General features: G+C 52.4%; 3 protein-coding genes across 8 annotated transcripts in view; 1 reads left to right on the plus strand and 2 right to left on the minus strand.

Moving 5' to 3' along the window:
* On the minus strand, positions 1 to 7938 carry CD40 (CD40 molecule). Of its 3 annotated transcripts, none has more exons than XM_069800810.1 (9): positions 7791 to 7929; positions 6212 to 6293; positions 5461 to 5586; positions 5207 to 5350; positions 4891 to 4990; positions 3864 to 3925; positions 3497 to 3595; positions 3039 to 3064; positions 1 to 1449 (listed from the first exon to the last, which is right to left on the minus strand). In XM_069800810.1, the coding sequence occupies exons 1-9, from the start codon at positions 7836 to 7838 to the stop codon at positions 1441 to 1443; spliced, it is 696 nt and encodes a 231-aa protein (XP_069656911.1). In that variant the 5' UTR covers positions 7839 to 7929; the 3' UTR covers positions 1 to 1440. The 3 variants fall into 3 exon arrangements, with proteins under 3 accessions (XP_069656911.1, XP_069656895.1, XP_069656903.1); XM_069800794.1 differs by lacking the exon at positions 1 to 1449 and adding an exon at positions 2541 to 2719 and having other exon boundaries at positions 7791 to 7938; XM_069800802.1 differs by lacking the exon at positions 1 to 1449 and adding an exon at positions 2541 to 2713 and having other exon boundaries at positions 7791 to 7921.
* LOC138684530 (collagen alpha-1(I) chain-like) lies at positions 7870 to 12549 on the minus strand. The gene is made up of 3 exons (XM_069778568.1): positions 12497 to 12549; positions 8744 to 10514; positions 7870 to 8448 (listed from the first exon to the last, which is right to left on the minus strand). Exons 1-3 carry the CDS (start codon positions 12547 to 12549, stop codon positions 7870 to 7872), a joined length of 2403 nt encoding a protein of 800 aa, XP_069634669.1.
* Positions 9704 to 26485, plus strand: part of NCOA5 (nuclear receptor coactivator 5) — a 20462-nt gene continuing 3680 nt past the window's right edge. Inside the window, exons 1-8 of one of the 4 annotated variants that reach the window (XM_069800759.1) lie at positions 9729 to 9810; positions 13163 to 13349; positions 13885 to 13992; positions 18587 to 18653; positions 22198 to 22575; positions 22842 to 22957; positions 23109 to 23235; positions 25230 to 25429. In XM_069800759.1, the coding sequence (XP_069656860.1) occupies positions 13187 to 13349; positions 13885 to 13992; positions 18587 to 18653; positions 22198 to 22575; positions 22842 to 22957; positions 23109 to 23235; positions 25230 to 25429 (1159 nt within the window). In that variant the 5' untranslated portion in view covers positions 9729 to 9810; positions 13163 to 13186. Of the gene's footprint in view, positions 9811 to 13162; positions 13350 to 13884; positions 13993 to 18586; positions 18654 to 22197; positions 22576 to 22841; positions 22958 to 23108; positions 23236 to 25229; positions 25430 to 26485 lie in introns of those variants that run through there. The other 3 variants (XM_069800767.1, XM_069800783.1, XM_069800776.1) reach the window with 3 other exon arrangements.

Genomic DNA, 26485 nt, shown 5'->3' on the forward strand with positions numbered 1-26485 from the left:
TTCGTTCACTCGGTAAAGATTTATACAATCACTTCATCCGGTAATTGGTATTCTGGGGAGAGAGGGAGCTGCAGCTCCAGCATCCGCCTCTATTTGTTTTCTCTCTGTCTTTCTCTCTTTCTCTCCCCTTTTCAGAATGAGTAATTCTGTCCCTCACAATCCCATTTAAACAGAGCATTTGCAGAGTGAATAATTAGTTACATTCAATTAGGTCTCACGTGCTCTCCCTTCTCACTTTGGGGGACAGACGCACTAATGAGATGGCACATGTCTGACACGTGGGAGCAGGCATTAAACATGCTGCATGCCAGCAGGGAGAGGTCAGCAGTGGGGAGGCAGGGAGCCAGAGGGTCCAGCCTGCTGCTGTGGGGCAGCCGTGGAGAGAGAGTCCTTTGGGGGCTGTTTTGGGCCAAAGGCTCCATGTCTGTGGCCCATATGATGCCAGCCCTTTCCACTGGCAGGACTGGTGGGGCCAGCAGGAGTCGGGGTCAAGTTTGTCCCCAGGGCAGGGTGTTTACTGGGCTGGTGCTGGGGGGGTGGGGTGGGGGACGGAAGCAGGGGAAAACGGACACGACACGCTGTGCTGCCCAGCCCTGGGACCATCCCACCGGCACTGCTGGGAGCACCGACCCTGAGAGGGAGAGCTGCTGACATGCTTTTATCTCCCTTATTAAACCTAACATTAGGTTTTAAGAGGAGCCTTAAATAATGTGCCACTGCCTTTACAGTAAAAGTTGCTCTGTGTTCCAGCTGCTCCTGGCTCTGGGATTTATGGCCTTTCTTACGCCACACTGCATGTGCTTGGGTGGTGGTGGGTTACGGGCTGCAGCTGCTCCTGGTACCTGGAGCCCATGCTTGGCTCGGTGCTGCTGCAGACCAGCCCCATGCTGGTGAGTCAGGGCCCACAGCAGCTCTGCTGCTGCCTCCCCAGCACCCCACAGTGCTGCCCTGCGGTGAGACCGGCCCCACGCCGTCAATGTAGTGATGGACTGGCAAGGCGAGATGCACGGAGTCTGCCTGCTGCAGGCAGCCCTGCCTGCACGCTCACATCCCCTGTGATGCTGGGTTGAGGTCAGGGCAGGGGCGGTGGGGCCGTGTTGGACTGGAGCCCGTGTGGTCTCCCCTCGCAGGCAGGGGACAGCGGGTGGGAGCTGTCACATTGCCCGGTGGCCGCGGGGGATGCCGGCTGCAGATGCAGGGGGAGCACGCCCGGCGGGGCAGCGTAGGGAGGCTCTGGGGCAGGAATCAAGCACAGCTGACGGCATCTCTTCTCTTCCCTCCTCCGGTGGGAGCATCTGTCCTGGGAGCACCCGTCCCCAGAGCATCTGTCCCAGGAACATCGGCGCTGGAAGCGTCCCTCCCGGGAGCATCGGTCCGAGGAGCGCTGGTAGGCGTCAGGGAAGCGGAGGGGGTCCCAGGAGGGGCTGCAGGCCGTGCTGCTCACGCCCACTGGGAGAACAATGCAGTTTAAGTACAGCTTTTTGTCGGCGGTGCGGGGGTGGGGGGGGGGGAACAGTGCAGCCCAGCCGTTCCCCCCCGCCCCGCAGCGCCGTGGCCGGCAGTGCTGCAGCTCCCCCGGCGGGCGGCGGGGCCGGGCCGCGCGGCACGTGCTGAGCAGCGTGTCCCCACGCGTGCCGTTTGCGGGGGGGGGCCGCGGCGGCGTGAGAACCCCCCCCCTTCCAACCCACCCTGAGCCCAGCGGAGCCGGGCGGCGGAGGGAGCGCGGCCGCGGAGAGCGCGGACTCCGCCCCCCCTCTACCCCCCCCGGTGGAGGCGGGCGCGGACCGCCCCACGCAGCCCCGCGCCGGTCCCGCAGCACCATCTCCCGGCCGCCGCGCCTCAGTGTCTGGGCGGGGGGGGGGGGTCCGGTTCCCGCTGCCCCGCGCTCCAGGCACTGGTCCCTGTCCCGCCCGTCCCAGAGAAGAGGGCGGCAGGCAGTGCCGGGACTGCGAGTCCTGCCTTTATTTGTCCTCACAGAGCCCGGCAGCGCTGGGACGACACGGGGCGGGGGGCCTGGTGGCCAGGCTGATATGGGGGCTGCTGCCCCTGCCCCAGTCTTCCACAGCACCGGCACCCACCGGGCCCAGCTCCAGCACGGGCTGCCCGGCTGGGTGCTATCGCAGCCACCCTGGGCGGATGGCTGGACTGCCCTCTGCCACGGTGGTCCCACACCAGTAGCCCGCACTCTCGGCCCGGTAGCCCCAGTGGTCAGGCAGACTGGGCTTTGCCCCAGGGCCTCCCCACGAGCAGCCATGCTGTGCTGCATCAGGCTCTGCCACGGGGTCAGCACATGAGCAGCCGTGCTGCGCTGTGCCGCAACACCCCAGGCGGGCGGTGGGACCGGGCCCTGCGCTGCATCCCCATGCAGGCAGCTGAGCTTTGCTCCACCGTGGCAGCCCTGGGCAGGCGGCCAGACCAGGCACCGCTGTGGCATCACCATGGGGGTGGCTGTGCTATGGTCCACTGCAGCATCACCTAATTTGCAGCGAGGCCAGATGCTAGATTTCCTCCCCAGCTGGAGAAGGGATGGAAGAGCTTCTGTTGGAGGTGGTGCCCTGCACCCTCACAGCCTTTCCTGCTCCGAGATGCGGCTCTCCTTGCCATCTTCCTGGGCCACGGGCTGGCCCCCAAGAAGGGTCTCCTGCACAGGGAAGACTTCTTCCCCCACCTCCATGGGCTGCTGAACCTCCAGGATCTCTCCAGGCTTCCTGGCCTGTATATGCACAGGGGCAGAGGTCAGAGGCAGGCAGCTACACCTCCCGCTTCTGTGGCCCCATCTTTCCACAGGCTCCTGCTACACTTCTGTGCAGAGCAGGGCCTCACCCTGTGCAGGTCCCTCCTGTCACAGCATTTGCCAGCAGCATCCCAGGGTTGCCCCAGCCCTTGTCCTGTCCCAGCCAGGCAGCCCTAGGACAGCCCCCACCCCTCCTGCCCTGCAGAGCCACAGCCCCTGCTCTGTTGCTCTCTGCTGCTGGCACATCCTGGTGCCCAGGAGGGACGCCAACCTGCTGCTGGAGGAGGGTTCTGGGTAGACTTACCTGCTTGTGCACCCGTCGCCTGGGATCTAGACGGAAAGAGGGACAGAGAAGGCAGCAAGTCAGGGGGGAGCGCTCCTGCCCTGCAGGGAGCTCTTGGGTCAGAGCCAGGGCTGGTGCTGCTGCACCACAGGTCCTGCAGCTCTCATTGTGCCTGCTGCCACTGCCAGGCTGGAGAGGCTGGGGGCCACAGCGGGGGAGCTGGGCTGGACCCACAGGGCACTAGCACTTTCCTCCAAGAGCTGGCCCAGTTTGGGCCGCAGCGGTGTAAACATGCCTGCTTCCAAGGACAGAGCTCACTGACGCAGCAGGGCAACAGGCTCAAGGAGCCATGCCCTGGTGGTGTCCCCAGAAAGGCTGCCCCACTCTCAGCAGAGCTGCCACTGTCCTCCCTGCTCGGATCCTCGGCCCCGTATGGTCCCTCTGGTCAAGGCATCGCTTCTCGTGTCCCAGCCCCTTACCTGCGTGGACCAGGCAGTAGATGCAGATGCCCAAGAGGCATGTGACGACTGCGGCCGTGATGGGGATCAGCACCGACAGGAAGGAGAGCCTGCCCGATTCTGCCGAGGGAGATGGGGTCAGTGAGGCACCCGCGTGACACTCCCACCAAGACACTGAGTGCCCCGAGCTGCCCCTGCTCCAGACTCAGTCCCGTGGGGATCCCTCACAGGGACAGAGAGGAGCAGGAAGGCATCATGCCAGTGGTGCAGTCAGACTCTCCCAAAAATACCCGCGGGCCAGGCCAGCTCCTCTGAGTGCTGTGGGAGCCAGAGCACCAGGAGAGATCTCTGCTCTGCACTGGCCCAGCCCAGGGCACCAGGCACTTACCGCAGATCACATCTGAGATGTTCGTCCCTTTCTCCTTCACCACCAGCCCCTTTTCCTCACAGCTGCAGGAAAGAACGAGACCATGTAACCACAGCAGCAGCCTGAGCATGCAGAAAGCCCCTGAGGAGGAATGGCCAGGGCTGGGCAGCCACCAGAGCTGCATGAGAAAGCGTCCTGCACTGAGCCTGCTGTGGTCTGGAGGGGCAAGTGGCCAGGGCCAATGCTGGGGCCTGTGCTGCGTGACGGGGACACTGGGTTCATAGCAGGGCCCCACCCCAGGGTCCTGGTCTGGAGTTGCTGAAACTGGTAGAGATGGGGACAAGGCACAGGAGGGAGCGGATATTTGACCCTTCCTGGTCAGGGAGACCCTGGGGCTTTGGCACTGCAGCTATTGCAGAACAGCTTAGTGATGACTCGATGACAGGCTACAAGTGGCTCCATGGGGAGGTAATTTCTGGGCACAGATAAAAGCAAAGTGAAATCCAATGGCTGGCAGCTGAAGCAAGACTAATTCAGCCTGGAAATAAGGCTCACATTTCTACCAGGGAGTGCAATTAACCCTCGAGCAGCTTTCTAAAGACAGGGACTACCTGCCAGCCCATGACATCCTCAAAGCCAGACTCCCCACGGACAGGGCTGGTGCCTTGGCTGATGACTACAGCCAAGGAGTGTGCTGGGAGGGAAAGCCTGGACAGGGCATGGGGGGGTCCCCGTAGCCCCTCATACCTTGCTCCCCAGTGCGGACGACAGCATGGATGTCCCTGGAGGGGCCAGCACTCTGCACACATGCTGAGGGACAGTCACAAGTGCCTGGATGTCTCCCTCAAGCTCAGCCACACTGCCCTGGACCTCACCGCCCTCCCAGCTCTGCTCCTCTCACTCCTGCCCTACGCCAGCCTGATGCTGTGTCCCTCAGAGACCATCCCAGCTGCCCAGTCCCTAAGGAGACTGGCAGCAGAGGACGTGCTCACAGGGACTGGGCACAGCTGGGGATGGATGAAAGATGTGGTCAGCACTTGGACAATACCTTGTCCAGGGATGGCACGGCTCGGTTTTAGAGGAGACATTGGAGAAGGTACCTTCTGCACAGGGCTCGCAGGGCGACGACATCCGGGCCATGGCCTTGGCTGGAGAGAAGCAGAGGTTGCGGGAAGGTCAGTATGGGCTGCGGGAGGTGAGCGGCACTCCCTGTGGCAACGCTGCCAGGCACAGCAGCAGGCACAGCTCTCCCGAAGCACTGCTAGGGACACCTTGCTGAGGGAGCCCCCCTTACCCCAGAGATCTGACATTAAATGCTGCCAGGCCATCAGTCCCGCTGTGAGGGAGGAGCTGGTCGGACTCACCTTCCACAAAGCCGAAGCCGTGCTGGCAGGGCTGGTTCTCCACACAGGTCTGGCAGCTGGTGTCAGAGCAGTGCATGCCGGCCTGGCAGTGGCACACTGTGTTGTGTGTTGCATTTCCTTGCCTCTTCACAATGAGGCCGGCATCTGGGCAAAGGGAGCACAGATGAAGTGAGACACTGGGTGGGCGAGCCTGGGCGGACACCAGCCCCTGCAGCCCCCACAGACTGGGGCCAGTGAGCACAGGGAGCACTTACTGTCTTCACAGATATCGTGGGGGGCACAGTGCCTCTCCTTGGTCCAGCTCTGCTGATAGTGTCCGCTCTCACAGTGGGCACAGAGAGAGTCTTCTGTGCCGTTGCATTCAGAGACCAGCTTTTGCCCTGCAATAGAGGCTGGTGAGGAGGGGGCAAGGGGGCTTTCCCCCTCTCCAGGCAGCAGCTCTGCCAGCAGGACAGGGAAGCACTGGCAGCTGTGGATGCCAGGGCCACTGCGGCATGCTGCTCGGTAGCCCGATGCCCCTCTAGCGGCCAGGGCTACAGGGGCCAGCTCGCCTGTTGGCTGTGCATGCTGCATGGGGCCAGGTAGGGAGGGGTGCTGGGGCAGGAGAGCGGGGTGGGAAGGCATTCACTGCCTCCAGCACTCCAAGGACTGGGAAACAATCTGGCAGTGACAGCAGGAGCTGGCAAATACCATCATGATTTGGTAGTGCCAGCGCTCTCCCCACAAGCTGCCTGTACCGTGGGGTCCTGCAGCTGCAGGAGCACAGACAGTCCCAAGAGAGCTGTGGCAGATTTGGTAACATCCAGGGGGTCTCCCAGGGCACCCACGAGGCCCCCAGTTGCTCTAGCACTGAGGTGACACAGGGAGGTGAAGCTGTCAGCACTGCTGGCAACAGGGTGGAGGGGTTCGGTCACACTGAGCTGGGCGCACTCCACCGTGGCCAGGCAGTGGGTCCTGGCACAGCCAGGCCTTGGGGTCCCCAGGAAGAGGAAGGGGTCTCCGTACCTGGTGGACACCGGTTACAGCACTTGCCCTTGTGTTCATACTGCTTATCAAAGCATCTTATGGTGTCACCAGGCTCCCAGCACTGGAAGAAACAAGACCTGTGAATTCATGCTGCTCCCCAGCGCTCCAGCACTGCCTCGCTTCTGCAAGCACATCTGTGCTAACCTGTGCACCAACCCACATCCCAAGGTGAGGGCTTCCTCTCACCACTCTTCCCAGGCCTGTGCTAACCACAGACCGCAGCAGAGCTGCCTACGCTGCCTGATGCCACCCGTCCTTTCTTTGAAGTGGGGTGGCAGTGATTCTGGTAGGGTGGCCCCACATTTCCCCAGATTTCCTACCAGATAGCGATCACACATAGCCCCGTGCCCCTGCGCCTTGCGGTGTTAACCGAGTGTCCCCAGCCCACAGCACTGCCAGCCCCTTCCCAAGGCTGATACACTGGCCCTGAGGGGCAGAAAAGCCCAGGGCAGGTATGTCATCCATGAAAAGTCAGCCAGGGCCCTTCCTTGCTCCTTCTAGCAGGGCAGGGGGCTGTGTGCATAGGGAAGGGTGGAGAAGAGGCAGGGAACCAGATCTCGGGCCAGTCCGGGTGCAGGTCACCCACAGCACCGCACCCTCACGCGGAGCAACCCCGCGCTGCCCATCTCCAGTAGCCTGGCAGCCGCCGGCAGACCCGCCTGAGCCTGGCTGTCCCGGGGAGCGGGATGAGGGCTCCAGGGAGTGGGATAGGGGCTCCGGCAGAGCCCTGGAACGAGATGACCGTGGGGCTGTGGGCCGGCAGGTGAGGCAGGGCTGGGCAGGAGCTGGGGACCGGGCGCTACCGACCCCCGCGGGGCCCCTCGGGCAAGCCCTGGCTCGACGGGGCCGCGGGGATGCCCGAGCTGGCAGAGGGGAACCGGCCCCGCCGTCAGGGAACGGGCCCCGCTGTCACACCGGTCCGACATTGAGCAGAAAGGGAAGTGAAAGGGGCGCGGGCAGGCCTCTCCCTGCACCCCCCGGGGCTGGGGGGACCCCGGCCGTGCCCGCGGAGCCCCGGGGCTCCACGCAGCCCGTCCCTGCCCGCGGGGACCCGCGCCCCGTCGCCGCCCTGGCGCAGGGCTGGGCTGCGGACCCCGGCCAGCCCCGCTCCGCGGGAGAAAAGCGAAAGCGAGGGCGGGCAGGGGGGGCCGCGGGCAGAGCCCGGGGGGCCGCGGGCAGGGCCCTGCCTGCCGGCTGCCCTCTTCTCCTCCCCACGTCCACGCCCGCGCTCCCGGGCGCCGGCGGGGCGGGGGGGGGTTTCCCGGGGGAGACCGGACCCGGGGGGCTCGGTACGGCTCGGGCTGCGCCGGGCGGCAGCGCTGCCGGGCCTTCCTCCGCCGCCGGCCGGGACACGGACACGGACACGGCCGTGGGCCTCCCGCAGGGGCCGGGGGACGGGCCAGAGCGGCCGGACCGTGCCCCTTCCCGGAAAGCCCGGCGGCTGCGGGCCGAGACTCTGCCCGAGGGCAGGGAGTGAGGAAGGAAGGGAGGGAGGGAGAAAGAAAGAAAGAAAGGAAGGAAGGATGGGAGGGAGCGCCCGCGCCCCAGCCCCACTCACGCCCAGCAGAGCCGCGCCGAGGAGCCCCACCAGCCCGAGCTGCTTCATGGCGCTGCGCCCGTCGCCGCGGCCGCCCGCCCTATAACGCCTCGGCCCGTTCTCCGCCCAGGAAGGGGGCGTTGGGCCGCCCCCGGGGCTTCCCCGCGCCGCGCCGGGTCCGGGGAGCCCCGCCAGCGCCCGGCCGGGGTGGGGTCGGGGGGGCGGGCGGGCAGGCAGCTCCCCGCCGGCCCCTCCGCATCCCGGACCCCCGCCCCGGCCTCTCCTGCCGCCGTCCCGGCGGGGGAGCAGCCGTCCCTGCTGGGACCCTGGGGTGTCGTGTCCCCCCCTCCCCGCCTGCCGCCCGGGGTGTCGGCAAAGCCGCTGGGTCTGGGGGTCCCTGCGGGGTGGCTCTGTGTGGCTGTCTTGCTGCCGCTGGAGGTGGGAAGCTGTCTCCAGCCAGCCCCATGGAGCCACTGCCTTGCCTGCGCCTTCCCGGGCTGAACGAGGTGCAGGCAGGGGCAGGAGTCAGATGTGGGCCATGGTGAGAGGAAAGCGTTTGTTCTGGCCCCAGCAGCTCACTCCTGAGGCAGAAGTTCGAGGTTTCACTTCCATTTTCCCAACGGTAACTCAGAGCCATGGCCCTGGAGAGCCCCTCATCGCTGCCCGCAGGCCCTGGCCTCTGTTCGGAGTCCCCACAAATACGTCAGCCCAGAAACGGGAAGGGGGCAAAAGCGCTGGAGGCCTGGCTGTGCCTCTGGCCAGCCACCGGCTTCTGGCTCAGTTCCCTCAGAGGAGTCCCCGAGCTGTCCCCGGGGAAGTTCCAGGCTCCCCTGCCCACTCTGGAGACTTTCCCTGGACTCCCCTTTCCCTCACGGTGTGCAGCCAGGCAGAGGCAGCGGCTTCTCAGTGTCCCTCCGTGCTCCGGCCACGCGCCGCGCCGCCACCGCCACACTGTGCCCGCGCTACGGTGATACCTGCGTGGCCGCACCGCAGCGACAGCCTTCCGGGCCACAGTCACTGCCCCAGCCCCGGCTTGGAGGCTGCCAGCCACGCGCCGCAGGCTGCCTGCGGCCTTCGCCAGGTTGCTCCAGCTCCAGCGTGGTGGCCGGTGGGAGGGGAGGGCAGCGTGCTTTCCCGAGGGCGACAGTGGGGTGGGCAGCGGCGGGAACCGCGTGCTCTGGATTCCCCCAGCCTGCCGTCACTTCCCAAAACTGACTCAGTGGAGAGCGCGAAGGGTCCCAGGGGAGTCTCGAGGGCAGAGAGAAGAGGCAAAGGTGGGGAGGGGATTTCTGGGCCCGGCTCCCGCAGGCCCGGCCTGGGAAGTCCCCGCAGCCCCGGGGAACCGGCCGCGCAGGAGGAACGCGTTTGCGGCTCCGGGCTGCGAGCGCGCCCCGCTCCCGGCCCCGAGCGGCGTGGGGGCGGCGAGGCCCGGTGCTCCCCGCCCGGCAGGAGTTTGCTGAGGCGGGGGGGCCGCGGCGGGAGCCTCCGGTCCGCGCAGCCAGCCCAGGTCCCGGTGCCCGCACAGCGGGGCAGACCCCCGCGGCTGGGGGCGGCAGCCCGGGGCCCCGCTCACGGCGGGCAGGGCCTGGCCCGCAGCCGCGGAGCCTGACCCTTGCGCTGGGCAGCGGGGGGGGGGGAACGACGACGACGGCAACGGCGCGGGCGCGCGCGCCCCGATCCCGATCCCGATCCCGGCCACCGCGCCCCGCCCCGCCCCGCCTCGCGCAGGGTCTGGTGGCGCCACCCGGCGGCCGCGGCCGCCCGCCCTCGGCGGGACTACAAGTCCCAGCCTGCCTTGCGGCTCGCGGGGCTTGCCGGGAGCCAGGCAGGGCGCGCAGCCGGGCGCGCCGGACCCTTGCCTCGGCAGGCATGGCGGCGTGCAGTACGTCAGCGCGCCGCGCCGTGCCGTGCCGTAAAGCGCGAGGCGTAGCCGTCCCGGCGTCGCTCCTCCTCCTCTTTGCGACGGCGCCGTACGGCAGCGGCGGTTGGCGCCTTTGTCCTGGCGGGCGGCGGCCTGAGGCGGACCGGGCCCGGCGCGGCGGTAAGTCTGCGGGCGGGCGGGTGGGGCCCCGCGGCTCCGGCGCGGCTTTACGCTGAGCGTTCGACTCCGAGACGAACCGCGGAGGGTTGAGTCCTTCCCGGCCGCCGCGCCGGGCCGGGCCGGGCGTGCCCCGCGGCCTGCGGGCGGGCCGCGCCTCCGCCTCACCGCCCGGCGCGGCCGGGAAGCGGCAGTGGGGAGCGCGGGCTGGCTGGAGCTCCTCCGCTTCCCCCGCGGGGGCGGCTTGGGGCCGGCCGGTGCGCAGGCTTAACGGAGCCGAAGAGCGGCTGCTCCGCGGTCCGGAGGCGCAGCGGGCGGTGTCGCTGTCGCGGGGGGGCGCAGCCCCTGGGAGCACCCGCCGCCGGTGCGAGGAGCGCGGCCGGCAGCGGAGCGTCAGGCGTGCGGCGTTCGCCGCCGCTGCTGGAGGAAGGCGCTGGGCAGAGCGGGCGAGAAGGGCCGTGGGCTGCCGGGGCTGGAGAGGCCTGGCTCGCGTTCTCGCAGCAGCAGCGGGATCCCCGGGAAGGAAGGCGCAAGCGTTCTCCGTGTCAGCGTTTTCCTTGTGTGCAGCGCTGCTCTGCCTGCCCTCCTGGGTGCAGAGGACTAGGGCGAGTGGGTGCCAGCGCTGCCCTGAGGGACCCCCTGGCCCCGGGCCTGGTTCCCGGGAGCGCGGCAGGGGTGGCTGCCTGGTGGGGCTTGGCTCCAAGGTGCTGAGAGCCGCAGGCCGGTGCTGGGTGGGAAGCTCACTGCTCCTCGGCACTGTTCCTTTCCGTGGTGGCTGGTGTTATTATTTCTGCCTCGCCCAGGAACTTCTTGCAGACTTCTGTGTCACGTTTCGTTTGTGCTGAGTTAGTTTCGATATCCCGCTTCAGCTGTGTCTTGCTTTCTGAAGCTGTAGCGCTATTAATATAAGATTTTTCAGGGAAACATGGTTTTAATTAATTTCCAGAGAATTTATTGGCACACGAGCTGATGTGGACTGTCCTGTGGTAGGAACCTGCTCGGCCTGGCAGTCAGTTTCTGTGCAGGGGATTGGCACCTTTAAGCTGCCCTGGTGCGTAGCTGCATTTGTAGAAAAAGACTTAATGTGGAAACTAGTCATTCACCTGGTGTAGCGTGCCTAAACCTGGGACAACATTCATTTATTCTGGTCTTATGATTACTAAATGGCCCTTAACTATGTAATCTACCAAGTGGAAAATGGTGAGAGGCAGCAAATCCTCTTATGTGAAAGTTCTCTAGTAATTCAGCCCATCTGAGTGTTTGGGATTTATTGCTTTGTTTTGAAAGTGACCAAATGGAAAAATAGCTCCCTGTTTTTTTTCGTATGGAAAGCTCTTGTACCCTCTTCCCCAGCCACCCCCTGCTATCTCTACTGTTAAGAAAAAGAAAAGGGAGTTTCTTACTGCTTTTTGTACTGAAAGTGAAATGTCCCACCAGCAGCAGTTAATGGGTCTTGTTGATATCTGTTTGCTGTGTGTATACATGATGTCTGGAGACCGTATGCACAGGTCCTGCTGCCTGAGCAGGTGCTCTGCAGGGGCTCCGAGTCCCTGTCCCTGGTAGTGCTCAGAGCCCAGCTGGAGAAGGCTGTGACAACTGGATCCAACCCTGCTCTGAATGGGAACTTGAGTCTTTCCATGTTTTATAGCCACTTAATTGTTTTGGGAGAATTTTGAAAACTTCTTTCCCCTCAACTGATGAGAACTTGAGCTGCAATAGTAGAATAGAAGAGAAATCTAGTGCTTCCATACAGAAAAATGGGATGAGATTTGGTACTTCTGGTGGGGAAGGTAAAACTGTGTGTGTGGACAAACTTACAGGAGGATTGAAGGAATGTAGAAGAAATGACTTTTTGTTTGATTTTGGTTTGGGTGTTGGGTTTTTTTTTTCCTTCCTCCCTGTTCTGGCAGTTCAGTTAATTTTAAAAAGTTCATTAGACTGGGAGGCTTTCTCTGCCTCCTGTCCCTGCAGGGTTTCCTAAAAGAAGGAGAAAAGTGATATGAATGTAAAGTTGATTGATGTTAAAAAACAAACAAACAAATACCCCCACCAAAACCAACAACAGAATTTTATATCTTAAATCTGGAGTAGATGTATTTTTCATGCCAGTGAAGTCTTGTAAAAGTATTTATGTAAAACTGTTTTATATTTCTGAACATTTGACTTGTTTATTTAGAGACTACTTTTAAGGTGTAATGAATATAGGTTACTGTTAGGGAGGGTGTTGACTGTAGGCATCTCATGATTAACAGGAGAAGTTTCTGTTGGTATACTCAATTTTTTCAGCTTTCTTTTTCCAGGTTTCTTGCATGCTGTAAAGAGAAAATTCCCATCCTGCATTTGTGTAGATGAATGTTTAGGAAGTATGACAAATTTATTAAATGGTTTTCAAACTTTCACGTTCAAGTTCGTCTTGGAAGTTTTGGTGTTTTTCATTTTTTTAAGCTTTATGTAATGGTGACTTTTAAACCAGAAAGTATGAATCCTGGGTGGGATTTGGTGGGGTGTTTTTGTTAGCTTGGTAGAGTTTATGTTGATTTTTTGTTTGTTGGGTTTTTTTGCTGTAATTCTTTGGGTAAGTTTGCGGAGTATATGTCGCTGACTGCTCCAGCTTTGTGTGCAATAGTATGGGTTAAGGAAGTGTACTTTTGCCATGTTGGGGGAGGTGAGGTAGTGGCACAGCACTTACGTGGGGGTGGTTAAATTCCCAGCTGTGGACCCGTCTTCTGTGGGAGCTGACATCTTGATGGGGACAAGGGTATGCTGTTTCATAGGGGTATGAATGAGAAACTGGCTTTTCTGGTATTGGAAGGCTAAGATTTCACATTTAATGAAGTGATCCAAGTGTGGTCACTTAAGAGTGTTTAAACGGTACTTCCTGATATCTCATTCAGAGCCTGTATTTAAATATTTGGGTCCTGTTATGCAATGTTGCGATGAGTGCTTCCTTTCCGCTTATTAAAATATTGCATAAATTTCAACACTTCTTACCAGTGGACTGAAGAAATAGATATGGCAACAATGGGTGTATAGAAAAGCTTAAAGTTAAGATGTTTTAGTGGAAAATTAGTTTTATTTGTATCTTAGTTCAGAGTTAAACCATTAAAACTTATCTGCAAAATAATTAGGTTTACTACCTTTTAGTGTTACAGAAAAGCTCAACCAGAATGCTGTGGTATATGTTCTTGCCAGACCTCTGTATCCCTTATATTAAGATTTCTCTGGAGTGAAGTTTGCGTCAAGCAGACCCAGTTGGCTTCTAGTCTGCAAAGCTGTTAAGTTTAATCTTGTTCCAGTTTAATTTTAATGTCATGGATTGAAATTATATGCATGGCCGTTTTTCTTTTTTGCGAAGAGTTGGATTTGGAGCGAAAGCAAAATGGCTCGAGGACGCAAGAGCAATAGCATCAAACAGAGCGACTTCACTAACAGCACCAATCCTCAGGATTTAGAGAGAAGACTTTTTGTCGGCAATTTGCCCACAGACCACATGAGTCGTGAAGAAATGGAAGAGATATTTTCAAAATATGGCAAAATCAGGGGTTAGTATATTATCTTATGCCTTTTTGTGGCTGGGAATTCAGTGAGAAATATAAATTTCATGCTTGTCAAATGCTATTTGATGATGATGAGAGGAGTGACTAATGTTGTTCCTAAAAAGTGACCTTTTAACGATAATTTTCTCTGCCTGTATTTTCTCTGAAAAAGCGATTTCTTCAGTACAGCTGAAACGTAATGCGTATATATCAGCTATGTTTTAGCTTTTGGGGTTGCCGTGTGATGTTACAATACTTGTTCAAGTGACTTCGTAGTCTCTTAATCAAATCTTGGTCACTTCCTGGCCTGTATTTTGGTCACTGCCCTGTCAGAAGGAAGTTGATCTATAAAATACATTTCAGAGTCTTTAAGCTCTGCATTTTGATCCTGATAGATTTGATTTTCCCAAGAAACTTGCATAGTTGTTTCTGGGTAGAGCCCCTTTGCTTGTTCATCTGGTGGGGTTACGTGATGGCCTGGGTGTGGGTTAGTACTGTCCCTTAGTTGTAACTGGTCTTGCCCTGCTGTTAACTTTTCCAGCCCTCAGCATGTACCATGGCTATGGGTTCGTGCAGTATGACCGTCTAGAAGATGTCCAGGCCGCTCTGGACGGTGAGAAGGGTCGCCTTTATAAAGGGTATAGATTAGGTAAGGAAAACTGATCCGTGCTCTCCTACTGACCCCAGCATGCATTCTGGTAGAAAGAGTGCTTTTGTTTTAAAGCTCTCTGGAAAGATCACTATGTGGAACTTGCCTCATGTTAGTCTAAAATCACTTTTACTAGGTATGTATTTGCTTTCCAAGTTGTTTGCTGCAAGTGCTGTGTGGTTCATCTGCAGTGTGGTTCATCTTGCTACCTAGGTCTTACTCTGAACTCATTTTTATGTGTTAGCATTTGAAAAGCTCTATTACCCTGTATAAGAAACTGTTCAACATGTAAGCCCTGGAAAGTGGTCATTGAAACCTCATGCATATAATTTTAAAAACATTTGTCAAACAAGATTGGGCTTCATCTTGACAGGTTCAGAGGAATTGGTCACAGCACTTAGCGGCTTGTTAGATAAGTAATCTTAACACGGGTGTTTTTGCATATGTGAAATCAATCTGTAAGTGGTGCTATAAATACTAGGTGCTTTAAAAAGGCCATTGTCATAAAGATGAAAATAATTCTGCTAAATATGCTGGGAGCAAACTTAAACAGAAATGAATGGTTAGAAATCTATTAAGTGCAAGCCAAAAAATTACTTTTGCAGTAAGCCTATGCTAATTTGAAGAAACAGTTTGACTTAGAAAGGAATGAAAGGAGCAATAAAAAATAACTTGTGGGAAGGTGTGTATACAGTAACAAATATGAGCCTGAAGATGGAAATCAAGGCAAATAGGCAAGGAGGGTAGAAGGATACAAGAAGAAATTATGGCAGCATTGTCCAAGTCTAGAAGCTTAAATAGGAACAACTGTGGCTGTTTTAGAAGCTAAGGTGTAACTGTCTGGAAATGATAAAATTTCAAACTGGAAGGGACCACCTAGTAGTCTTCAGTTAATGCTTCTGCTGTCTATTTTTGAAGAGGCAGGAAGTGTTTTTAATATAACTTCCATTTCAGTAGCAAAATAAAAGAGGTAAAACAGCAGCTACCAAAACTAGACCTCTCAAAAGAAATTAACATCTATGAGGCTCAGTGAAAGGAAGACCTGCCTGGGCCATTAATTTTGTTTTTCCACAAGCCTTGGAAAACTAGGGAGTTTCCAGGGACCTAGCAGAGCGCTGTGGATGTGCCGATAGGCAGTGTAAATAGGAGGAGCCTGGCATCAGCCCCTGATAACAAAGGGATTCTTCCACCTGACACTCAGTGAGAAGGGAATTAATTAATGCCAATCAAAATAAATACTGTCAAACTAACTTATTCTTATGATACTGCAAGCTTTGTGGCTGAAAATAACAGTGTTGATGTAAAAGACTCCTGTAAGATGTTTGATTTGATTAAGAAACTAGAACAATTAAAAACAACATAGGGTTAAGTGGATTTCAAATGAATCTCAATGTAACATAGATGGAATTGCTCAGTGCTTTGAGTGGTGTTCTGGAAAAATTGATTCCTGGCCATATAGTGCTTTCATAAGTCACTTGGAAAGAAAACACACAATCATGTTTTAAAAAGAGAATGAAATAATGAAGATTGAGTCACCAATGGTGAAATGACCTGGACTTCTTCCTAAGCTGGATGCAGGCAGAACTGAGCTTTCAGTAAAGCCAAAAGGGAAGGTCTGCACCCAGCGAGAGTGCTTTTGTCATCTTTAGCTGTACAAAACACAGATTTGTAAGTAGGGAGGTTTGGTACCTGTGGGGTTTTGCTGCTGGAATACTGTGTTCAGTTCTGGTATACCTGGTTCAAAAAGGATAATACTAAATGGGAGAAGCCTCAGAAAAACCTGAAGAAGGCTTAAAGAGTTGAAGAACAAGCCCTAGCAAAAGCCTCAAGATAAAGGAGTGATGTGATCTGTGTGTTACAGACAGACCTGGAGATAAGTGAGTTTTAATCTAGTAGGCATAGGTATGACAAGTCCTTAAATGGAAATAAATAGTTTTCTTTAACAGCAAAGTAATTTACTTCTGGAATAACTTATTGGAGCTTTGGTGGTTTCTGTGCTCTGAAGACTTTTAAATTGGAATTGGATGTTTTGCTAAAAGATAAGCTCTAGTTCAATGCTGCACTTGAGGTAGGAATGTGATTCAAGAAACTCTTATCACCTGTGTTTATTCAGAAAGTTACACTGTATGATTACAGTGACCCTGTCATCTCCAAATCCTACAGGACAGAAGACTTTTTTTTTTTTCTTGGAAGCTTTGTCAGTGTTCAAATACTTAAAGTGTAAATGCTGTTGGCATTAAATAAAATGTTATTAAATCTGTTCATTTTGCACAAGAGAAGGATCCCTGTCAAAGGTGTTTTTTCTTCTAGTAAAATATTTTTGTTCAGATTTAAATACTTTTTTTATTTGAAAGAAATGTATGGTATTGAGTGTAAAAAAACATAATAGGTTTCTGCAATGGCATCTTAAAACAGAAAATAAAAATCTTAAACCAAAGAAAGCAGATAGTGTCTTGCTTAAAAATAACACTTGACTTTAAGAGGGGGAAAAAAATCTCAACTAAAAAAATAAATGCAAGGAGAACAGGTGCTTCAGTTTTACAGTCTGAGTATTAAATATAATTGCTAATAACACAATAAGGTAAAAGGCTTTGGGAGAGTTTAGCTCCTATGTTGCATTATACTAATACTTCCACAAATGCATAGAAGTGTTTTCGTATCTTTAATTAGTAAAACTATGTAGGAACTAAATGTCCATCAAATTTAGTTTGTGACTGTCGTGGTTTAACCCCAGCTGGCAACTAAGCACCATGCAGCTGCTCGCTCGCTCCCCTCACAGTGGGCTGGGGGAGAGAATCAGAAGAGTAGAAGTGAGAAAACTCATGGGTTGAAGTAAAGACAGTTTAACAGGTAAAGCAAAAGCCATGCACACAAGCTAAGCAAAACAAGGAATTTATTCACTGCTTCCGTCGGCAGGCAGGTGTTCAGCCATCTCCAGGAAAGTAGGGCTCTATTGTGTGTAATGGTTACTTGGGAAGATGAACATCCCCCCCCCCCCCCCCCCCCGCCCCTTCTCATTCTTCCCCCAGCTTTATATGCTGAGCATGATGTCGTACATTCTGGAAAATCCCATAGGTCAGCTGTCCCGGCTGTGTCCCTGGTCCCAGCAACTTATGTAGCCCCAGCCTGCTCGCTGGTGGGGTGGCATGTGAAGCAGAAAAGGCCTTGACTCTGTGTAAGCACTGCTCAGCAATAACTAACACATCCCTGTGTTACAAACAGTGTTTTTAGCACAAATCCAAACCATAGCCCCATATCAGCTACTATGAAGAAAATTAACTCCATCCCAGCCAAAACCAGCACAGTGACAGTAGACAATGTGGCTGTATTTGATCCTGGAGAGGATGCTTTGCAGTCCTGTGGATGTTGTTATGCTGCATTTGTAGTTAATGTTCAGATTGTGCTTGCTTCTCTCCCCCTTCAAAAAGAAAAAAAAAAAACGTGCTACTTCTTGATTGACGAGAAGAACAAAAATTAGAACTAATCCCTTAATTCTAATTTTAATCTTGAAAGTAACGAAGGATAGTTTGGGAAGGTACAGAAGATGTTAAGACTGAGTCTGCCTAAGGACATTGTGGCATGTTTATTCTCTTGCAAGAGCTTTGAAAGTAGTTAGTGTAAATAACTAATAAGAAATTTTAATTGTTGATAGATTCTCAGAGAGCAGATAGGACCTAGGTTTGTTTTGTTCTTTTCCTTAAAGAGGTCTCAGAGTAAAACATCTGGAGTCATTTCTGTTTGTTCTTGCCCCCCTCAAGTACATTATTTCATCCTCAATCAGCTGTTATGGAAGGCTTTGTTGCTTCACAGTAGAACAATATGGGTCCCTGCCAGTTCTGGGCAACTTCGCTTTTTCTGGTTGAGGACAAGACTGTTTCTTCAGCTCTCTTACTTCTTTGTATTTCACTTCATGGTGTTTTTCATGGAGATGCTCAGAAGCCAACCAATTTTCAAATTTCTGATCTGTTGCATCAGTTTGCATCATGTTAACAGTGGTGTTTTGAATGCACCATGTTGACTTCATAAGGAGCTTGTGCTTCAGGCTCCTTGGATCCCGTTTCCTCAGTGGTGGAGGCTGTACAACTTAACGCTGCAGCAGTCCCTTGGAAGGCAGTTGTATGTGCCACTTGAGAACCCTTGGATTATTTTCAACAAGGGTAGCGGCATACTCCATTGAACAGGACTGGCTGTGAACTTAAGACTGTGCTGGCCATCAGCTTCCTTTCTCGTTGGTTTTCAGACTCTGCTTTTTCTCCTAGAGTCCATGAGTCGCTTTCTGCTCGCTCATAGACTGCAGAAGAAAGAGGTTCTCTTATGGAATGAAGAGTCTGGATGTAGGCCTGAACCTAAAAGGTTAAAACTTCACCCAAGCTGTCCACCCTATTTTGAAGTCAGAGAAATCCATGAAAATTTCATTACATTGTACTATCTGAACTTAATAAAAAAATTGTCAAAGTGACAATGTCTCTCTGCTGAATGGATTTTCTTGTACCATCTGGATGATGTTGAGCTTAAGTTGCTTTCATTTGAATTGTGCTGATGATCTTTTTTTTGTTCCATAGCATTGAACAGATGGGTTGATTATTCTTTACAGATATTAAGAAAGCAGTGGAAAGAAGAAATATGAATAAGGCTTCATCAAGGTCCAGTCCGGCACGAAGGTAAAGTACCTGGAAGCAGTGAGTTATACTAGGAAGGTCAGGCTTTTAGGGCATGAGCCCAGCGGCCTGTGCTAAATGTCTGTGTCTCTTCCCTACCGCCACCTCCCCAGTCAAACGGAGATGCTGAAGCGAGACAGTCGGGACGTGGCTGCTCCACTGCCAAGAGCCCTTCTGGTGCTGACACCTCAGGAGGCACGAGGGAAACCTCGTGTCTGCTGCTGTTACTACAGCTAAGCATTATGTTTTGCAGCACAGGTTGTAAGAGACTTGTGAGGAAGAATACACCTGACGTTTGCTCCTGCCTCAAGTATCAGAGAAGCCGAGGCATACCTAGAGAATGCTGAGGGGCTGTAGCATTCCCAGTGCCATGCTGCAGAGGACTTCGGGATCTTGCCTCTTCTGAAGTTGAAAGCTTCCAATGCTGAAATGAGTCTGGAAAAGAGCATGTGAGCGAAGCACAAGACAGAGCAAACATCTCTATTGCACTGTGTCCTGTCTGCATGTGTGTTTGCGTTGTCAGTACCTGGAACCAGTCCCCTTCTGTGCGATTAGAGTGATATGTACCTTCCCACCTCTCGGTAGGCACAGCCTGTGCAGCTCCTGCATATCCTCTGTGTGTGAAGTCATAGGCAAGTGAAGACACAGACTGTCCAGTCACAGGAGGGCGACTTCAGTTTCCTTTCCATGGCATTACTAGGGAGCGCACGAAGATGTGCTGTGGTTATGGTTTGGTACGAGGCATGCATCTTCTATGCCTATGCTGTAAAGCTTTCCACACAAAGGAGTGTTGCTTGTTGGACTTGAAGGTAATGAAGCTCTCACGTGTCTGGTGTGCTCTGCTAACTTGACGCATTAAATTACCAAAAATGAGGAAAAAGTGCAAGATGTCTACCACCAAAAAAAACAGAGAATGAGTAGCTGCAATTCTTGGCATCATCTAGGTCTTTTGTATGTGCTACACTTGCCCTGCACAGGGCCAAATGCACTTGCAGAGACCAGCATGTGGGTGTCAGGCCCAGGAAATGCTTTGGGCACACAGCTGGGGGTTCCCGTTACAGATGTGGCAAGCCTTGCGCCTGGGCCGTGTCAGGTGTGCTCAGTGCTGGCATGAGGATCCCAAGAATACTGCAAGTACATGAGCAGCAGGCACTGATGGCACATCTTTGGCCTTAGTGGCACCACAGGTGCATAACGTTGAAGGCGCCAGGCAGCACTGTGGGTATGGGAGGCAGGCACCTATGCCATGGGCATTGGTCCTCGAACCATGCTGCAGAGGGACAAGCAGCGGGTGCTGATGCTGTGGGTATTGGGACCTGTGTCATCCTGCATGTGTGCAAGAGCAGATGCCCATGTCATGGGCCCTAAGGAGCACTGGAGGTGAGTGAGCTGTGGGCAGCGGTGCTGGACTGGACTACCACCACGGCTGCCAAAGGCTTTGGTGCCACTGTGACAGACACTGGATTCCAGCTGGCACTGCAGACACTGTGGCCATCCCACGTTACTAGCACCAGGTCCCAAGCAGCACCATGGGCATGGGTGGCGATGAGGTCGTGGGCATCAAGTCCTTGGCACAGCTGCCGATGATGGACTGTGGACGACGCTGCAGGCATGTGAACGACGGCTGCTGATGCCCGGGTGCAGAGTCGCATGCTGCGCCGCAGGCGGCGGTGCTGGGCCAGCAGTACTGAGTCCTGAGCAGATGTGGGCAGCGGTGCTGATGCTGCAGGAGTCAGACCGTGGTGACAGAGCTGCGGAAGCAGAAGGCTGCTGTGCCTTTGTGCTGCTGACTCTCTGCAAGCAGCAGGGCAGCGATGCAGGTGCAAGAGCAGAGGGGACCCGTGCCACGTCTGTACTTCGTTGCAGTTGTGTGTTGTTCGTTCCAGATCTTTGTCTCTGCAGATAATGAGTGTGGCCTGTTCTGGTCACCCCCACTCCAGCTGGAATAAATGTCATATGCCAAACAATTACACTGCATCTGGCTGTTTTGCTATATAGTCTTACAGCTACAGAAAGATCAGTTACTCAATATCCATTAGAGCAAATCAGGAGATTCCCCGGAGCTTCTGCCATTGTTCATTGTAGGTTGGGGGGAAGGGGGTGATGATGTGTATCTCTCGTGGGATGTGGTTTCAATACAGGTCACAAACAAAAAGCGGATTTGTGTGTCCAAGAGGCTGAGGGAGTTTACACTTGTTTGTGTGCAAATACAGTGTTTCTTTTACAGGAGAAGGCTATCTATGCTCTTGGTGGCAACTCTGTAGTTTGTCCCAAGATCTGTTTTGTATCTGATGTAAAAGTAAAGAATGCCAGTGCTCCTGTGTATCCCCCAGCACAGCTGGGTGTCTAACCACCAAAGCCCATGCAGAGACTCCGCACATCCGTCTCCTTACTGTCCGCTCTACCTGACACTGAACTTGGGCACATCTGACTCGCTGCTTCTGCTGTTCTCTCCAGGTGACTACTACGTGAATGCACTGTAGTGGAAGCTGACTTATGTTCTGCTTATATTTCATGAACTAGATTAGGCTGGTAGAGGACTCTAAAAGTCTGTCAAGTTTTGGAAATAAAAAGATTCAAAAAGCTGGTTTTTTTTCCCAATGGTTGTCAGTATCTTGGGGAAAGAACATTCCAAACATGTGAAGCTCAGTAGTTTCTCTGCAAGATTTTTCTTAATGTTTGGCTTAGACAACAGTGAAGTTATGTTTTTTTCTGGAAAACAAAATATGACCTGGAAAAAAAACCCCGCTGTTTTGGGAAAAGATGAACACTGGAATGTTATTCTTCCTTGCCTCCGAAGACAGTGCAGTACAAAGTCTGAATGAGGTGGATCATTCAGATATGACAGAGAAGCCTGTTGCTGCTGAGGATGTGGTGCTGGTTGGGTTTAGCACCCTCTTAACATGGGACATCGTAAATGTAAGACTGGCTTTCTACGGAAACTATCCCTTCAAATCCAGGACACAATGGTAGCTATCATTGCTTTCTGTTAGCAGCACAAACCCAACCACAATACGGAACCTACAGTGTCTTTGGTCACAACAAGCTCCTTTTTTAATCACATGCCAATAACAAATTATTTAAGGTATTCTGCTGTCACTGACTAATGAATTTAACGGATCCCTTGAATGCTCCTGGCTATTGCATACTTGTGGGTATTAGGCTACAGCACCTTGAATTCTCTCAAAGAATTTGCAAAAACATGTTTGATAGATGATCTGTGGCTGACGTTGGAGGCTGGAGGCCTTGAAATGGTGGTTTCTGAGGTGCCTGTTCGCTTCTTTTGTAGGTGCTCTACACTTGTAGTGGTGCTCCATTAAGGAGCTTTCTGGGTCTTGTTTGGCTATGATAAACATTAGAATTAAGAAGCTTCTCCAGGCTGCTTCAATAAGTAGGGTTTTTTTGGGCAACTCTTGCTGTTGTGGGATAGGAGGGAGGATTCAGCTGCTGAGAGAAGGGTCACTTTGGCACCTCAGGTAAGAGATCTAGGGGTAACTGTACTCGTATCGTTAGCAGTCTAATGGCGTTTCCATGGTGTTTTCTTTAGAGAGCCATATGCCTACGGGGATGGCCGAGATGCTAGACGTGACCGCTCCCCTCTTCGGGGGAGCCCACGGAGAGACCCCAGAGATGGCAGGGATGGTAGAAACGGGCGAGATTCCAGAGACACTCGAGACATTCGAGCTAGAGACATGCGCGACGCCAGAGACCACAGGGACCCACGGGACCTGCGAGACCCACGGGATATCAGGGATCCAAGAGACTTGCGGGACCCTCGTGATGTTAGAGATCTTCGTGACCCACGGGAGCCACTGTATGATCGATACAGGGATCCACGGGATATGAGAAATCCACGAGATGTGAGGGATCCACGGGATATGAGGGATCCATGGGATATGAGAGACCCTCGGGACCCTTTGTACAGGTAATCTCCGCGGGGTTGTATTTGCCAACATTTTTATGGCATTCCTGCCTCAATGGCTGCACTCGTTTGAGTGGTGTCAGGCATTTAAGATAAGGAAATTGCTCTGGCTGGGGACAATTGGGTGCCTACTTTGTGTCTTGTGGAGAGCGGGTGGGTACTTCAGAAATTAAACTTGAGGAAGGTCTCTGTGTGATGCATTGGCCAAAGTTACTGCCTGAGATCATGCTGGAGCATGGAAACCCTTGCTGCTTCTGTAAATGTTGCAGACGAGATGAAGCTTATGACCGTTACCTTCGCCTTGAAGACTACTATCGGCGGAAGGATGACTCTTACTATGACCGTTACAAAGAGCATTTTGATAGAGCACCAGTGAATTCAGAAGGTGAGCATCTGTAACGTTTTAATGGGCAGATTCACATCCTTCCTCTGGGAGGATGCAGGAGATGCCTGCAGTGCTGAGTGCGTTGCATTCTGTGGTGCTCCGAGGAGGTCCAAAGGACATTATTTGTTCTGTCCCTGTGGCTTGCTTTCAGACCGTCTGAAGCGTGAGGAGCGGCGCCGAGAGGAGCTGTACCGTCAGTACTATGAGGAAATCAAGAGACGTTTTGATGCAGAGAGACCTGTGGATTGTTCTGTGATAGTGGTGAATAAACAGACAAAGTAAGAAAATAGTTATGACGAATTTTATTATTACATGGTAGAAGAAAATGGAATTAAACTTAGTCCTTGAGGCTGTTTGTCTTGCAGGTTGCTCTTGAGGAATGTGGCTTTACAGCCCTCAGAAAGCTACAGCTCCTGTTGCTGTTCTAGGAATATATGTTGATGAGATGGAGAAATGTTGTATCTTGTGCTTTACTTTTATTTCCTTCTTGTCACCTATCGCTATACCTTCTCCTGATACTTTTCTACCTACTCTTCATATCAGTCTACTGTTGTAACAGATTATAGTGGTCTGTATTTGTTATTCATGGGTTGAATAATATGGAACTTGTCATTACGTGCCAACCAGCAGATAGTACAGAGCAGTTGTCAGGGTGTAGTCCTGGGGGTGTTTGTTTCAGAGCTCCTATCAGATTAGTTACTAGGCCAGATACCAGTCGTTACCGTTAATCCAACGTGCAAGAAATATAAAATCACTGCTGAACGTAGTCATGAACAATATCAAAAGCATGTGTAAGTAGTAATCAGGGTAATCTCTTGTGGCAGTCTGAACACTTACTGAGCTAATGGGGCAGGTGCTGTGTTGGGAACAGGGAGGTACACCTACGCCTTGTACAGTGGGAGGGAGGCTGTAGTGATGGCATCAGTCTGATGTCTGTATCTTTACAAATAAATATATTGAAGAGTAGCAAATATGTAAATAAGTCATAGATCTGGCTTGGAGTCTGAAGAAAATGTTTGTCAAGGGGAAATTTAAAGCTCTGTCTCCTTAGCTCTTTGGAAAAAAGATCAAGAGTTGCTTTTATTTAACTTTGCTGTATCTGTGAGGCAGAAGGAGCTGGTGCTGATCTGGTGGTAGAAGACAGAACAGGAAATTGGAACAAGGGAAGCAGTGAAACTAGAAATAAACTTCTGTGGTTTTCTTTTAATGAAGTTGACTACCTACTGGAACAAATCTTGAAAGGAAATTTTAGATTCTTTATCCCTTGGTGACTAAAAGTCTTTGGAAGATATTCTAATAGGCCACAAGTTATTGTACTTGATACAGGGAGAATTTTTTTGTGCAAGAGGATCAGCTTAATATCCTAAGGATTGTTTTGGTCTGTAACAGCTACAAATGTTAAGAGCCAGAGCATGTTAATAAGTCTTGGGTATTGAAACATTGATGTCACCTACTCTAAACCTGTTGTAAGATGACTCCCACATGACTTAGTTACACGATCAGCGTAACTTAGAAATACTTAAAAAGACAGTTGGTGGGGGCAACAGTTTTAGTCACCATTACAATGTTTGCATCCAAGGACAATAAATTGAAGTTCTTTCCAAAGGTGTGGGTGCACGCAGACTAAATTTCTCAGAATGCATATGCAGTCAGTATTGCAGTTTTCAGTATAGTAAGCTTAAAAAAAGACTTGAAAACTTTAAGCTCAGCCATGTGACCTATGGTTTGTGCTTGGAATGGGAAGTCTGCAGGACAGTGGATACAGGAACAGTGGATCCATTGATGCTGGGTTAGAGCAGAAAGCAGCTAGTAGAACAAAAGAGCAAGACAATAAGGAATAAGGTGCATTTGAACAATTAAGATACTGAATGTAGCACAAGTAACTGGCTTCTATAGGGTGGCTGCTCTGCTGTGTACCCCTTAGATCTCTGCAGGCATAAATTACCTCACTTAATGAGTTCAGTTTAAAAACATTTGTATGTAAACAAATTTATAATAGTGTAAATCCCTTTGCAAACACTCTGTTTCTCAGCTAAGCTAAGGCTTGATTTGTAATTTATTTCAGTTAAACTGAAATGACTGATTCAGATCAAAATAAGGGCTTTTGTATTATTATAATGAGATTGCTTTAATGCTGTCCTGTTAAACATTATGAAGTTTGGCAAGCCATCAGAAAAGCAAATCTAAGATGATGGAGAGGGTGAATGTGCCAGGGTTTCTGTTTCTGTATGTGACTGACTTGTTAAACTCTGCTGGCTTTGCTTTGTGGTAGGGAGTACGCGGAGTCAGTGGGGCGGAAGGTGCGGGATCTGGGCATGGTAGTGGACCTGATCTTCCTCAACACAGAGATGTCACTGACGCAAGCCCTGGACGATGTGAGCAGAGGAGGGTCTCCTTTTGCCATTGTCATCACCCAGCAGCATCAAGTTCACCGCTCTTGCACTGTTAACATCATGTTTGGCACCCCACAAGGTACTGAGGTCTCAGTAGGCTGTGTAGCTGCGTGGTCACTCTGACCGCCCAAAGTGCTGCTTTAGAACACTTTTCTTTCAAGGAGAATCACACAGGACAAAGTTCATCCTTGCTGTGACATAAGTAGTTACTAATTACTTGACACCATGTCATAAATGTGAATATCATTATTTACAAGCTTCTGTAATACTTTATTTGTCCCTTGTCAAAAGGACTGTCTAATTTCTGCCAAGAGGGAATCTCATCTGTGTTCTTAGCACCTAACATCACCAGCCTTTGCATCTTAGGGCAAGTCATGAACCACAGATCTAGAAATGACTGCATTGCCTTTGTAGATTTCTGAGTAGTACCAATCCAACCTCAGTTTATCACTTGTTGCTCTCAAAGAAAGCATGTTTGGAATGTGACAAAGTACAGGACAGATTTTAAAACCAAATGTGATTTAAGGAAAACAGAATAAGTATAGTGTATTTAGTCAAGGTAAAGATCTGGGCATGAAACTGGGAAGAGTTATGAAAAGATATAACTGTAAAGTGATTGGGTGTACATGCTCCACCTTTTTATTGCCATTTACACTTGGTGCATCACTTTCCATCTCAGGGTGCGACTTGGTTGTTGTGAGGGTGGGTATAGGTATTAAAAAAAGTCTTGTCAGAATGTACTTTTGGAAAGCAGTCTTTTGCTCTGGTCATAGGCCTGTTCACATACCACAATTGAGCTTTCAAAGGTTATTTCTGCCTTATTGTGTTCTCAGATAATGTTTTGTGAGGTTCATCTGGGAGAGTAAGCTTCTGAATGCACAGTCACTGGTTTTTTTGTGCTTACAGACTGAAGAAGCCTGGTTTCCTTTAACATCAGATGCAGATGTGATAGGAGGGCTCCCTCATTTCCTGCAGAAATAAAGCTCGCACACACTTTCACTGGGCTTTCCACTGCCCTTGGTTTTAACTCCTTTCGTTTAACACTCATCTTCCCACCAAAGCTTCTCTTCTTTACTGCATCTAATGGTGTATCACATCTGATAAGAGCCCAGTCATTAGCTCATCCACAGCTCTT

Source organism: Haliaeetus albicilla, chromosome 2, assembly GCF_947461875.1.
Source record: "Haliaeetus albicilla chromosome 2, bHalAlb1.1, whole genome shotgun sequence".
Lineage (NCBI taxonomy): Eukaryota > Metazoa > Chordata > Aves > Accipitriformes > Accipitridae > Haliaeetus > Haliaeetus albicilla.